The sequence below is a fragment of the Miniopterus schreibersii genome (assembly GCF_964146895.1).
Source record: "Miniopterus schreibersii genome assembly, chromosome: 4".
NCBI lineage: Eukaryota > Metazoa > Chordata > Mammalia > Chiroptera > Miniopteridae > Miniopterus > Miniopterus schreibersii.
Window position 1 is genome coordinate 101,925,519 of NC_138105.1, and position 12,346 is coordinate 101,937,864.

The 12,346-nt window shown below is 60.5% G+C and overlaps 1 protein-coding gene across 6 annotated transcripts in view; it reads left to right on the forward strand.

Annotated features, from left to right (window-relative positions):
• PRKAR1B (protein kinase cAMP-dependent type I regulatory subunit beta) overlaps positions 1 to 12,346 on the forward strand; it is a 79,547-nt gene that overhangs the window by 35,948 nt on the left and 31,253 nt on the right. For all 6 annotated transcript variants that reach the window (XM_081135287.1, XM_081135286.1, XM_081135290.1 and 3 more), the window contains 3 exons: positions 428 to 489; positions 1,368 to 1,414; positions 8,642 to 8,800. In XM_081135287.1, coding sequence (XP_080991413.1) covers positions 428 to 489; positions 1,368 to 1,414; positions 8,642 to 8,800 — 268 coding nt within the window. The remainder of the gene's footprint in view (positions 1 to 427; positions 490 to 1,367; positions 1,415 to 8,641; positions 8,801 to 12,346) is intronic.

A 12,346-nucleotide genomic window follows, 5' to 3' on the forward strand; every position in this document is an offset into this window, starting at 1 on the left:
AATCAGGGGCAGAAGTGGACCAGGAAGGCTGTGCCGAGGGCTCGGTGCCATTCTCTGGACAGTGGGGTCACGAAGGATTTTATTTTTTATTTAACAATTTTTATGTATTGGTTTTTGGAGAGGGAGGGAAAGAGAGACCCAGAGAGAGAAACACGGATGTGTTGTTCCACTAACTGATTCCTTCACCGGTCGACTCTTGTATGTGCCCAGACCGGGGGTTGAACCGGCAACGCTGGCGTCTCGGGAGGATGCTCCGGCCAAGCGAGCCGCCCGGCCAGGGTGCCAAGGGTTTAATTCCTTCTGCTGAAGGGATGTGCTCATCGCCCGGGGAGCTTGACCTTCTTTCGACAAGACCGAGCCCCAGTGTGAGGGGAGGGCCGGGGGTCGGGGCCGCTGCGGGTCTCACACGCCTGTGTCTCCTTTCCAGTGACATATTCGATGCCATGTTCCCCGTCACGCACATCGCTGGGGAGACTGTTATACAGCAAGGTACGTTCCCCTCTCCTCCGGAGCCGGGGCTGGCCGGGAAAACCTAACTGCTAATGTAAACTCCTCAGTGTGTGTCTTCATGACTGAGAGCAACCCGCTTAACAGGCTAACCCGACATATTTCAACAGTCGTGCCATTAAAAGCCGACGGCCTGTGCTGAGCCCTGGGAATTCGCCAGGACCGCGGGCGTCGGGTGAGGTTGCCGCACAGGGTGTTGGTGACCGTGTGGGAGACGGGTGTTCGTTAGCTGACGAGAGAGGGTCCGCTGGAAATACGCACATCGAATCACCATGTTGTACACCTGAAGTGTAGACGCTTTTAAAAAATGTGTTTTATGCCCGGCCGGGCGTGGCTCAGTGGTTGAGCGTCGACCTGGGATCCAGGCGATCGGGGTTCGATGCCCGGTCAGGGCGCATGCCCGGGTTGCGGGCTCGATCAATGACTCTCATCATTGATGTTTCTCTCTCTCTCCCTCTCCTTTCCTCTCTCTGAAATCAGTAAAGATATATTATAAATAAATAAGTAAATAAATAATATGTTGTATCGATTTTAGAGAGAGGAAGGGGGAGGGAGAGAGAGAAACCTGGGTGATGAGAGTCGTTGCTCGGCCGCCTCCTGCGTGCCCCCTGCTGGGCATCGAGCCGAAACCTGGGCAGGTGCCCTGACGGGAACGGAACCGGCCCCCTTTCGGTAGCTGGGCCGATGCTCCACCACGTGAGCCACACGGGCTGGGCTGGACAATTTTTATTCAAAGAATTTTAAAGAACAGGTGAGGCCCAGTGCTCCTGGACTTGGTTTAGGCAGCGGCCGGGGGTTACGGGAGGGACAGGCTGCCACTGTGTCCTTTGCCTTAACACGCTGTATCTCTTGCGTTGCAGGGGATGAAGGCGATAACTTCTATGTCATTGATCAAGGGGAAGCCGATGTAAGTACCTCCTAACTCTTTGGAAAATAGCGTCGCGGTCCACGCCCGGTTTAGAAGATCGGTCTCACTTTGCACAACACCGGGTCACTGGCAAGCTCAGGTTTAGGAAAACCTCCGTTTTGAGTGGCCGGTTTCTGATATGCTCATCCCAAGGAGTAATCCATTTAACTTAACAGATAGTAGGATGGTGTCGGAAGCTTGGCCTGAAATAAGTGCTTGCTGGCGGTGCTCGCGTAGCCCGCGCCTCGGCATCCCGGGTGCCCGTCTGTCGCTCTGTTTGACCAGACTCCGCCCGGTCAGCCTTCCTCAGCCCCCCTGGAGGTTAACGAGCTGTCTGTCTATCTCTCAGAATGGTGTTTCCTCCGGTTTTCACCCCGTCTTGCTCTGGTTACTCTCACCTGTCTCGAGGGCGGGGGCCAGCCTCTTTGGAGCTGCTTTCCTTCAGGCACCTGCCACCCGTCAGCCAGCCCCCTGCTGGGACGGCTGTGGCATCCCCCACCTGCCCCGCAGGCTGCCACCCACACCCCCAGCGCACCGGGCACAGCCCCCTGCAGTGACCCCAGGGCAGGGCAGGGCCTGGGTGCCACAGCCTCTTGGTTCCTGCAACCCAGCGCCCAGGGCCCCTGCCAGGACCCCCCCCCCCCCCCCGGTGGCGTGTCAGCTCCTGCTTCCCACTTACGTCCACCCCACGCCCTTCCTCAGCCTGGGCGTCGGCAGGTGCACCTCAGGTCGTGGCTTCTTTGTGGCACCGAGCCATCCTTGGTAGGACTCAGTTTCCGGTCCTGCACGTTGGCGTGACTGTGTGTTGAGGCTCGCCCCCACGCAGACTGGAAGCCCCAGGGGCAGGCACTGAATGTGTCCTGGCATTTTGGGGGTCTGCAGCCCTGGTACACAGTCAGGACATAGCTTCGAGACCCCACAGGCCGCTGCATCCCAGGCCAGCCCCCAAGTCACCCCTGGACCTCAGACACCAGCGCTGGGAATGGGGCATCTGGTGGCCTCCATACCATCCCCTTCATTGCAAACTGTGGCCCTTTGAGGTACCCCCCCCCCGCTGCCCAGTGATGTCACCCCGGCTGGACTGCCCCGGCCAGGGTATTTCAGGGCTCAGCCTCTGGTCAGTCAAGCTATTCTGGGGGACATGGACTTATTTATCTCTCTGGCAGCCTGTCTGTGGCCACTGTCCTGTGTTCGGTGAACTGGGCAGGCGGCCCTCGGCTTCCGGGGTTGGTGGCAGAGGAAATGAGTCACCTCGGGGATCTCACGGTGAGGTCACTCATCGCTCGAGGGCCCTCAGCCCGCAGACGGGAGTCGGGGTTTCTGTTTGTCCCACGCTCAGGCCTGGGACTAGGCAGGCCTTTGTGTCTGGGGCAGGGGTGGGGTCCTATCTCCCACCAAAAGGGGAAACTGAGGCAGGAGTGAAGGCCAAAGAGGAAGTGTGGGGGAGGGAGGCACAGAACGCCAGGCGCAGACGCCAGCCACAGAACCAGCTCCTGCTGGCTTCACTTGGGTTAAAAAAAAACCAGCCCAGGAAACAGAAAAGACAGACCCGGATGCGGCCAGCGGCCCAGCTGGGCATCGTTCTTGGGTGGATGCTGGAGCTGGCTCTGCTTCAGAGGCACTGAGGGCCGGGGGCGGCCCACGGAGGTGTTTGGGGCACATTTCTGGTTCAGACCCAGGTCCCTGCACCTGGCCCTCTCTGCTCTCACCATCCCCCAGGCTCTCCCCTTCCCTTTATTTATTTCTTGCTCAAATGTTTGTTGCATAGCCCGAGAACACCCGGAGGTGGCGATGGAGGTGTGGGGGAGATGGCCAAAGAGCAGGAAATTCACAAATGAAGGTCTTGCTTCTGGGTCTGTACCCCTCCTGTCTCTCTCTGATCCCTGCTCTGCCTTGCAAACTCCTATGCATCCTTCAAAACCCTGCCCTGGCAGGCTGGCTCCTCCCAGCTGGGCCGCTGGCCACATCCCGATGTCAAAGGACCATTCTGTTCCCCATTCGATGGGAGCCCACGTAGGTTGGGACCTTGGTTCTTGCTCTGCACTGAATGAGCTCACAGTGCCTGGGGCGGGGCTGGTGGGGCTCCGAGGACATGGTCCATCTGGCCCTCGGTCCTCCTTAATTCACTTGTCCCCTCCTGTCCATCCCCTCCCACTGCCCTGCTCGGCAGACCCACATCTGTCTCGTGATGCAGAGGGGAGACCCTGAATCTGCACTATTGCCCCCAGTGCCCAAAGCCCCCCTCTGAGGACCCCACCCTGGCCTGTTAGTGGACAGGGCTTGGGGGTGGGCATCCTGAGCACCTCTCCTGTCGGCAGGGTGGACGCTGCCCTCTGACCAGTGGTGCCCTAGGGCTTGGCCAGGTGACCACATGCCAGAAGAACCAGGTCCAGTTTAAGTTGTGGTTTAAATTGTGGTTTTCCAGAGACAGCAGAAGTGCCTGCCATGGTCTGTGTTGCCGAGAGCTAAATCTGCTTTCCTAAGTATAAAAATATCTTCCAATTTGTTTTATTTGTGGAACATAGCATTTCTACCTAAAAGGACACTCAGCTGCTGACCCTTTGGGCTCAGGAAGTCGTTTTGCTTGAGGCCCGGTTCCGCCCTCGGCCTCCGGGCTCACCCACCCCAGCTCCCCGCCCCAGCTTCCCTCGGGTTCACCCGAGAAGCCCGGAGGAGAGCCTTCCGGGCCCCAAAGGTGGGAGGGAGCCTCCGTGCAGCGTCCAGGACGGGACGCCCAGGACGTGCCGTCTGGCCCTGCTGGTCACAGTTGTTACTCAGTGTTGGCTGGGTTCTGTTTTGTTTTCTCAGTGGTAAAATACACATAAACTAACACATAACGTAAATTTACTGTTAATGGTTTTTAAGTGACCAGCCAGCAGCATTAAGCACGTTCACAGTTGTGCAGCATCCCCCCATCCTCTCTGGAGCCCTCGCGGCTTCCTAAACTGAGACTGTCCCCATTGAACACGCCCCCCCCGCCCCCCCCGGCACCCCCCTCCACTCCCTGTCCCTGTCTAGGGACCTCGTATGGCTGGAATCACACCTTATTTGTCCTCGACAGGCTTATTTCACTGAGCAGAGCGCACTCGAGGCTCACCCACGTTGCAGCGTGTCAGTTTCCTTCCTGTTTAAGGCTGAGTGTGGTCCGGATGGACCACAATATGCGTATTGTTGACCCGTCAGTGGACACTGGCTGCTTCCATCGGCTGTGAACGTGGGTCTGCAGGTGTCTCCCTGCTCTCGGGGCGTCTCTGTTCATTAGTCACTTGGTCAGTGGAGTGGCCGCGGCCCAGAGCTGGCTGTGAAGTTTTTCTACAGCATCTCAGTGCCTCCCGGGCCTGTCTCGCCCACTTTGTGGGGGCCTCCGCGTGCGTGGGGTTGACGGGGTAGGGCAGGGGGGACCCTGAGCCATGATGGATTTGGGGTTCCACAGGAGGGAGCCTGCCAGGCCACCTGCCTCCCCAGGAGTGGAAACAGAACCCACATGACTGTTCCACGTGGCCTGATGTCAAGGCAGGAGCTTTAGGGGGGCCGTATTTGCTAGGGATCGCACCTCAAGCAAAAAACAAACAAATCAGCCCCCAGGTGTTCTGGGCTAAAGGCCATCGAGGGGAGGAACTGGGTTGATTGACCTGGTGGGACCAGCAGGTGAGAGCAGGTGGCTTGGCCTCAGGGGACGCCCTCCAGGGCGAATTCCTGGACCCAGGTGCCCACCCACCTGCACGGATGCTCCCCACTCTTGGTGGTGGGCGTCTGGGAAGGCGGGAGCCTCGGATGGGCCTTTAGCTTTTTCTCAACATCTGAGAAAGCGCAGCAGCAGCCTGGTGACCTGCATGAGTGACCCCTTCACCCGGGCTGTGACCATGGTGGCAGGACGCGGGCGGGGCTGAGGCCACACGACCATGTCTGCCTTGGCTAAGTGGGTAGCTCAGGTGACTGGTTTCTCGTGTCCAGTTACCCAGACAGGTATTTCAGCCACATTTTCTTTTCTCTGGAGTCTGGGGTTGGGGGCAGGTGACGGAGCCAGGCAGCAGGTCCTGCCCCCGCCCTGGGCACCCAGCCTCTCCTGGCAACTTCCCCAGCTCCCAGCAACCCCAGATAGGCATCTGGGCACAGCCAGGGGGTCATGACCAGGTGGGCACAGCCATGTGAACCTAGCCAGGTAGGCACGGCCAGGGGGGCGATGCTTCCAGCTCCACTCTGCACCTGAAGCCCTGAGCTGACAGAAACCCAGTGCTGCCTGTGGCCAGACTTCTGGGATTTTATTAAGCAGCACCTTCAATCAGCCATTGTCTCCACCTCCATCCCAAGTCCAGTTGGAGACTGTCCAGCCTGAGATTTTGTCATAACCACCTGTTATGACACTGGTCGCTGGGCCCCGTCCCCAGCGTCTGACTTCCACAGGCTCCGCTGGTCCCAGGTGGCCCACTGAGTGACCTGGACGGAGGCCCCGAACCCCCTCGCTCCCTGCCCTCGGCTGCTCCCCCACAGGACCAGAGGGGGTGCAACAGGCGTAAACTGATGACGTTGCCGATGGGCCTTCTGGGCTTCCTGTGGCTTCCAGGACGTCCGTGCTCTTCCCGCCCCACTGGTATCTCCCGCCCTGGTGTGGCTGCATCCAGGACCCTGCAGATTCAGTCCTGTCCCAGGGCCTTTGCACGTCCTGTCCCTTTGCCTCAGACTCTCCCCACAAGCCTGTGCACGGCTGTCTCCCTGGACCTTCCTGAACCCTCTGCCTCCATCCTCTCACGGCTCGTGGCTCGTTTACGAGTATGTGTCGGTACGATCACTCGCCTACGGCCTGTCTCCTGGGCGGTGGGTGCGTCCGTGAGCTGGAATCACCTGCCTTCTACTGCCGGCCCCGAGCTGGGCCCCCAGGGGCCCTGAGCACGCGGGGCTGCTGCGAGCACGAGTGAGTGAATGAGCTAACAAATGAAGGGAGAAAGAACGGGCGAGTGGACGCAGAATGGCCAGGCGGGAGCTCTGGGTCTGGCCAGAGAAACCAGTCGATGGTGAGGGCGTAAGCGTAGCCCAGTGGGCCCTCCCACCATTTTTCTTTTAAAAGAAGAAGAAAAAACAAAAAAAATAAAACAAGAAGTAGCCCCTGTGCGTGCCAGCTGGGGCGGGGCCCAGCACTGCGCGGCCGTGTGACAGAGGCCAGTGTCCCGGGAAAGATGGCCCTTTGTGCTCTGTGGGCTCCGCGTCTGGGTTCGCACAATGGTTTTCTCTGACGCCTCGGAGGCAGCGTGGAGTCCTCGCAGCCCTGTGTCCACACGGGGCCCCGGGGCCCTCCGTCCTGCCCTGCAGCACCAGCTGTGCCCCCCTCTTTGGGGATGGGCCCTCGGAAATGGGGGGGGCACAGCCACCACGGGTGGCTCTGCTGAGACACCATCCCTGCTCCCTGGTCCTGTGCTCTTTGGTGGGTGATGGGGGTGTCCTGGCCCAGCCATTCAGGGCACTGGCTTCCTGGATCCCTGGGTGTGAGGGGGGAAGCCCGCCCGCCCTGCCCGGGGCCCCTGAGCTGCGTCTCCATCGTGACTTGTCCCTGTCACGAGAGCAGGGCAGCGGGTGCTGGCAGGAAGGTCTTGGGGACAACGACTGGGAAACTAGCGAAACCGGCGTGCACCCCTGTGATGCAGCAAAAGCCACCCCGGCATTTCCCCGCCTGAGAGGATGGCCTGTGAGTCCCGTACAGTGTTCCCGCCAGCATCCTGTGTCACAGCGGAACCCCAGAACCAGCCCATCGCTGCAGGAGGGGGGTCACTGCCGCGTGGCCAGGAAAAGGAATAAGCTGAACCCGAGGCCCAGACACGTTGGATTTGCTGCACGGTCCCCTTAATGCATAGTGGTTCCTACGGACCTGCCCCGTCAGGGCACCAGGTTCCCGGACACCCCACACCTTGCTCTGAGCACTGAGCTGCACACTCAGGGTTTGTGCAGCTCCACAGTTGGGATTCGACACCTGGCGGTGTTTTCTGCCATCCCTGCACCCCTGAAACCCCCGGATGGCTGGCCCTCTCTCCACATGTCCTTTGTCCACGGTGACATCAGGCAGGGACCCTGCTGCCTCACGGGGAGGACAGGACAGCGTGTTGTGACTCCTGCAGGCCTTGAGTGGACGCTGGCATTTTTTCTCCCGTGCGCCTGACTCCCCTCCTGGGTGGGAGGGTGCTGTCGAGTGGGGGTGACGGGCGAGGCTGGGAGCAGGGGTAGGGTCTCTGCGTGGCCCGAGTGGTGGTGGCCCGAGGCTCCCGGGCTGGTGGAGGCTCTGGGGATAGACGCACAGACTCCTCTGGGAAGCTTTGCCTCGCGTTTCTGGTCCTGGTTGACCAGCTCTCCGGACACTCCTGCGAGGGTGGGGAGCTATCACCTGCGTGGGGCTTTCTTCGGCCGGGCAGTTCTGGGCACCAGTTATCTCCAAGATAATGCGTCGTTGATCTGGACAAGAATGGCGTCCATGACTCATCGCAATCCATTCTCTCCGGGGCTGTGCCCATTTCACCACTGGGAACTATTCTTCAAGCCCATTGACACGCAGCGAGAACAGAGCGAGCTCTGTGCCGACTTATAGTAACCGGCTTCGCATAATCAACAATCCGCACTATTCTTGCTCGGGCGCCGAACCTGCGGTCGGTGCATAGTAGGAGCGCTGTGCGGGCGTCACCCACGCCCCTGAAAGGGAACCTTGTCCGGGGCCTCTCACGGGGCCTGGTGGGTCCCATTGACGGCAGGCCCCGGAGCTCGGGTGCTGCTGGATGGAGGACGGGCCCGGGAGAGGCTCAGGCTGGGGGTGGGGGCTTCTCGTGGGAGGAGGCAGCCGATGAATGAAGAGGCGCGGAGCCGGCCACGTGGAGCAGGGACGCCCATGGGAGTGCTCGAGGGTAGCTGGTTGGTGTGCAGTCAGGGAAACTGAGGCCCAGAGAGGCCCATCTAGAGTCGATAGGGAATTGGTGGAAGACCTGCCTGGGAGGAGGCAGGGCTGGCTGCCTCCTCTAGCCCTGGCCTGTTCCATCGGCCCTGACCACTGAGGGCCGCCTGCCCTTGAGGGTTTGACCCTGGGACTCAGAGGTGGATGAGCAGGGTGGGGGCGCCTTGGCTGGGGCTGGGCAGGGAGCATGGTGTTCTGCCCACCAGCCAAGGGCCTCAGGTGGTGGTCACGTCCCCAACTCCAGGGCCCCTTGCAGGTCACCCCACACGTCCCCTGACTTCTCTCGCGCTGTGCCCCAGGTGTACGTGAACGGAGAGTGGGTGACCAACATCAGTGAGGGCGGCAGCTTTGGGGAGCTCGCGCTCATCTACGGCACCCCCAGGGCGGCGACCGTGAAAGCCAAGACCGACCTCAAGCTCTGGGGCATTGACCGCGACAGCTACCGCCGCATCCTCATGGTGAGTGGCGCCCGCCCGCCCACGAGGGGCTTCTCCAGGGCCCAGACCTGAGCCCAGGTGGGGGTGGGGAGGCTTGGCCTTTCCAGCTCCCAGGTGGGCAGGGCCTGGGAGCTGACGGGAGTGTCGAGGGGATTCTGGGAAGCTTGTTAAAAGGCAGCAGACGCCTGGGGAAGCCCCTTTGCCTCTCTCCCCTCTCGCCTGGCTGTGTGGAACATGTCATGATGGCCGGAGCTCCAGCTGCCATCCTGGGCCATGAGGTGACTTTGAGAACGAATGCGAGCACCAGGGTGGGTGGCGAGAGGTGTGGGGAGCCTGGCTCTGGGGGGGGGCAAGGAGGGCACCGTGCTGGTTGGACTGCTGGCCTCCAGATGTCCTGATGTGGGGAGTGACCCCTGGGTATTTCAGCCACTGTCAGTTTAGGTGTCCTCTCGTGCAGGTGTTGAGGGCAGTGGGGCTGATTTGGGTGCTCACAGGAGATGAGCTGGTGACTCCCCCACAGGGGAGGAGGCAGGGTCTTCCTGTGCCCACTCAGTGCCCATTCTACACACTTATGGCCAGCCTGGCATGGTTCATGGTGCTGGGTCACATCAGGGCACATCACAGACACAGCCGCGCCTGCCCTTGGGAAGCTGGAGGTCTAGTGGGCAAACTCATACCTTGGTGGTGACAGTTCCTAGGGGAGAAATAAAGCAGAGGAGGGTAAAGGTGAGTGGTGGGGTCCGCTCTCTCATAGATGGCCCGCAGAGACCCCCTCCTGTGACAGGTGGCATTTCAGCAGGAGAGTTAGGCCTTGGGAACAGCCTCCTGGGAACCAGCGTGAAGCGTTCATGGACCAGTGGGAGACCCTGTGGGTGGGCATGTGGGGATCTGCAGTGGGAGAGGTGGCCTGGAGCCCCTGAGGGACTCTGAGCAGAGGGGTGACTGGCGCCACCTGGCCCCGCTATCTCAGCTGGCTAGGAGCCCGTCTTGCCTGCTGACTCTCGAAGGAGAGAGCGCCAGGAGGATCTGGGCACCCGCTCTGGTCTGGGGGGGGTCCCTCTTGTCCCAGGTCTCTAGTCCCTTCCCTCCCATCACTGGGCAGAGGCTTCTGGGGGCTAAGCACCCTTCGTTTGGGAAGCTGCACCCTTCAGCTGCTTGTGCTCACCCAGGTGACCTTGCAGTAGATGCTTTTCTGAGCTGGTTGGATGGCCCAGGAGAACCTGGGGCTGCCCTGCTGATGGCATTTGCTCAGAGCTGGCTCCTGTGGGGCCTGGGATCCAGGAGCCCCTGCCCACCAGGAGGGAGGTGACCAGGTAAGCAGGTTGCTGGGACACTGGTGGCCTCTCCTGCACCCGCCCTCCCAGGGGCTGGACCTGCCCGTGCTTGCTGCCACCTGCCTCTGGGGCCTGATTGTCTCCCGAAGGCCAGCCTGGGTGGTGTGGCTTCCAGGGAGGGGGCTACGGTTGGAGGAGGGGGAGTCTCAGGGAAAGTCCAGGAACCAGCCTTGTGAGCTCAGCCAGATGTGAGCCTGGAGGAGATGTCTGGCGCCGGGTTGCCACTCGCAGGAATGAGGGACAGGACGTCTGCTGTGGCCTGTCCTGGTCCCACTGGAGTGGCTGGTCTGTCACGCTGCGAGGGGCGCGGGGTTCAGCTTGTGTTCAGGCACGAGGGGAGCTCCTCGTTCGTGCACGTGGCGAGCGACACTGAGCACCCACTGTGGCCACACCAGGAACAGCGCTGTCCCCAGGAGGGGGCCGTGGAAATGTGGTTCTCTCTCGCGTCTGGAGTCTGCTCACTTGTTCTCCCTCCGTGTGGTCAGGGTGCCCTGAGGCATCCTTCCTCCCAGAGGCGGGGAGTTCCTGCCTCCTGGATGCACCTGGCCCTGGGGTTGCATGAACCATTGTTTCCCGCCACCAGCCATGCGGAGCCTTTCTTGGCTGTGGGATTTTGTGGCTGGAACTTATATTCAGGGAAGTTCCCAAACCACTGAGGCAGCTGGCACTTCCTCTGTGTTAATTCTGGTCCCTGTGTCCTAAAAATAGCCCCAGCTGCGCCGGGCGTCTGGGAGACTCCCGGCTGGGGAGGAAAATGACAGCGTGCTGGCCCGCAGGGCGTGTCCCGCAGGACCAGCCGTTTCTACCTCAGGCCCTCATTTGGGCAATTTGATGCCATGAATGAGCGGGTCTCTGTGTGTCCACTTAGCACTAAGCTGGGACAGGCCATGGGGCCCCGGAACTGGGGGAGGCATCAGTGGTTTTTCAGGGAGAGGGCTCCCGAAATGTTAGCTCAGACTCTAGGTTCCCTAGAGCGTCCCCTCTTCCCTGCACTGCTCCCAGAGGAAGGGCCTGCCCACTATCCAGGGGCCCAGGGCTGGCCCTCCTCACGCTCGGCTGGTGCCCAGCGTGGGGCTGGCACGCCCTCGCCGACGACTCCTTTTAAGCTTCAAGACCCTTTGTTCACCTGAATCTTACGTGGGACCCAGGTGTTTGGAACTCAGAATTCTGTGGTAGAGGCTGGACTGGGGTGTCCAGATCCTCACCTGCCTGGGACCTTTGGAATCTGGTTCTGGGCCGCCCTCGGCTGTCATTCTGGGTGAGAGACGGATGGGCCCCTTGCACTGAGCTTTCATGTCTTGGGGCCCTAGGCAGACGTGCCTGCATTCCACCTGGTGGGCGGAACTGCTGGGGTCAGTGTGAATTATAAATTATTGTTCAAAAGAAATGCCTTTTTTATGACCGATGGGGATCTGAGATGGCTTGGGCTGGTCGGCTGGGCTGAACCTCCCTTTCTCTGATCGAGTGAAGCTGGAGGACAGTCATTCGTGGGACCGGGCTTGCACATGTGGGGTGCTGGCAGGCCCGTGCCTGCTCTTCTGGAGGAGAGAAGCTGTTTCCAGAACCTGTGGAGCTCTGTGGGCATCAGTTCTGGATCCAGACTGCCCTCTTTCAATGCTGACCCCCACTGAGCAGCTGAGTGGATGTGAGCAGATTAGGACCCCTCTCTGGGCCCCACACCTGGAAAGATCCTGAAAGGGCAGAGAAAGCAGCTGTCCCTGTGTCTCGTAGCAAGAGGAAGGCTTCACCACACTTCTTCCACTCACCTTTTCCCAGGGGCAGGCCTGTGCGTACTGACGCATGGTGAGCACCTGTTTGCAGAGCCTCTAACTCCATCTCACAGTGGGCAAGTTGATCTGAGGCTGGTCTCTGCCTCTCAGTGGGAAGCAGACCAGCAACCTTCCTGAGGTGGAGAGGCCACCGGCAGAGCTCTGGCAGCAGGTCAGGGAGAGGGAGGAGCCCATATCAAAGACACAGAGGATGTGGTGCTAGAACCATCACCCTTTTGATGGGGAAACTGAAGCCCAGAAAGGGCCAGACTGGTCTAGGAGTGTGGGGTCATGGGCAGTCTGGTATTGAACTTAGAGCATGCGGACCCTCCCGTAGTCCTCCGTCATACTCTGTGAAGTGTACACCACTACTGCCACCGCCACCACCACTACCACCCCCACCATCACCATCATCACCACCATCATCACCATCACCACCACCACCATCACCACCACCCCCACCA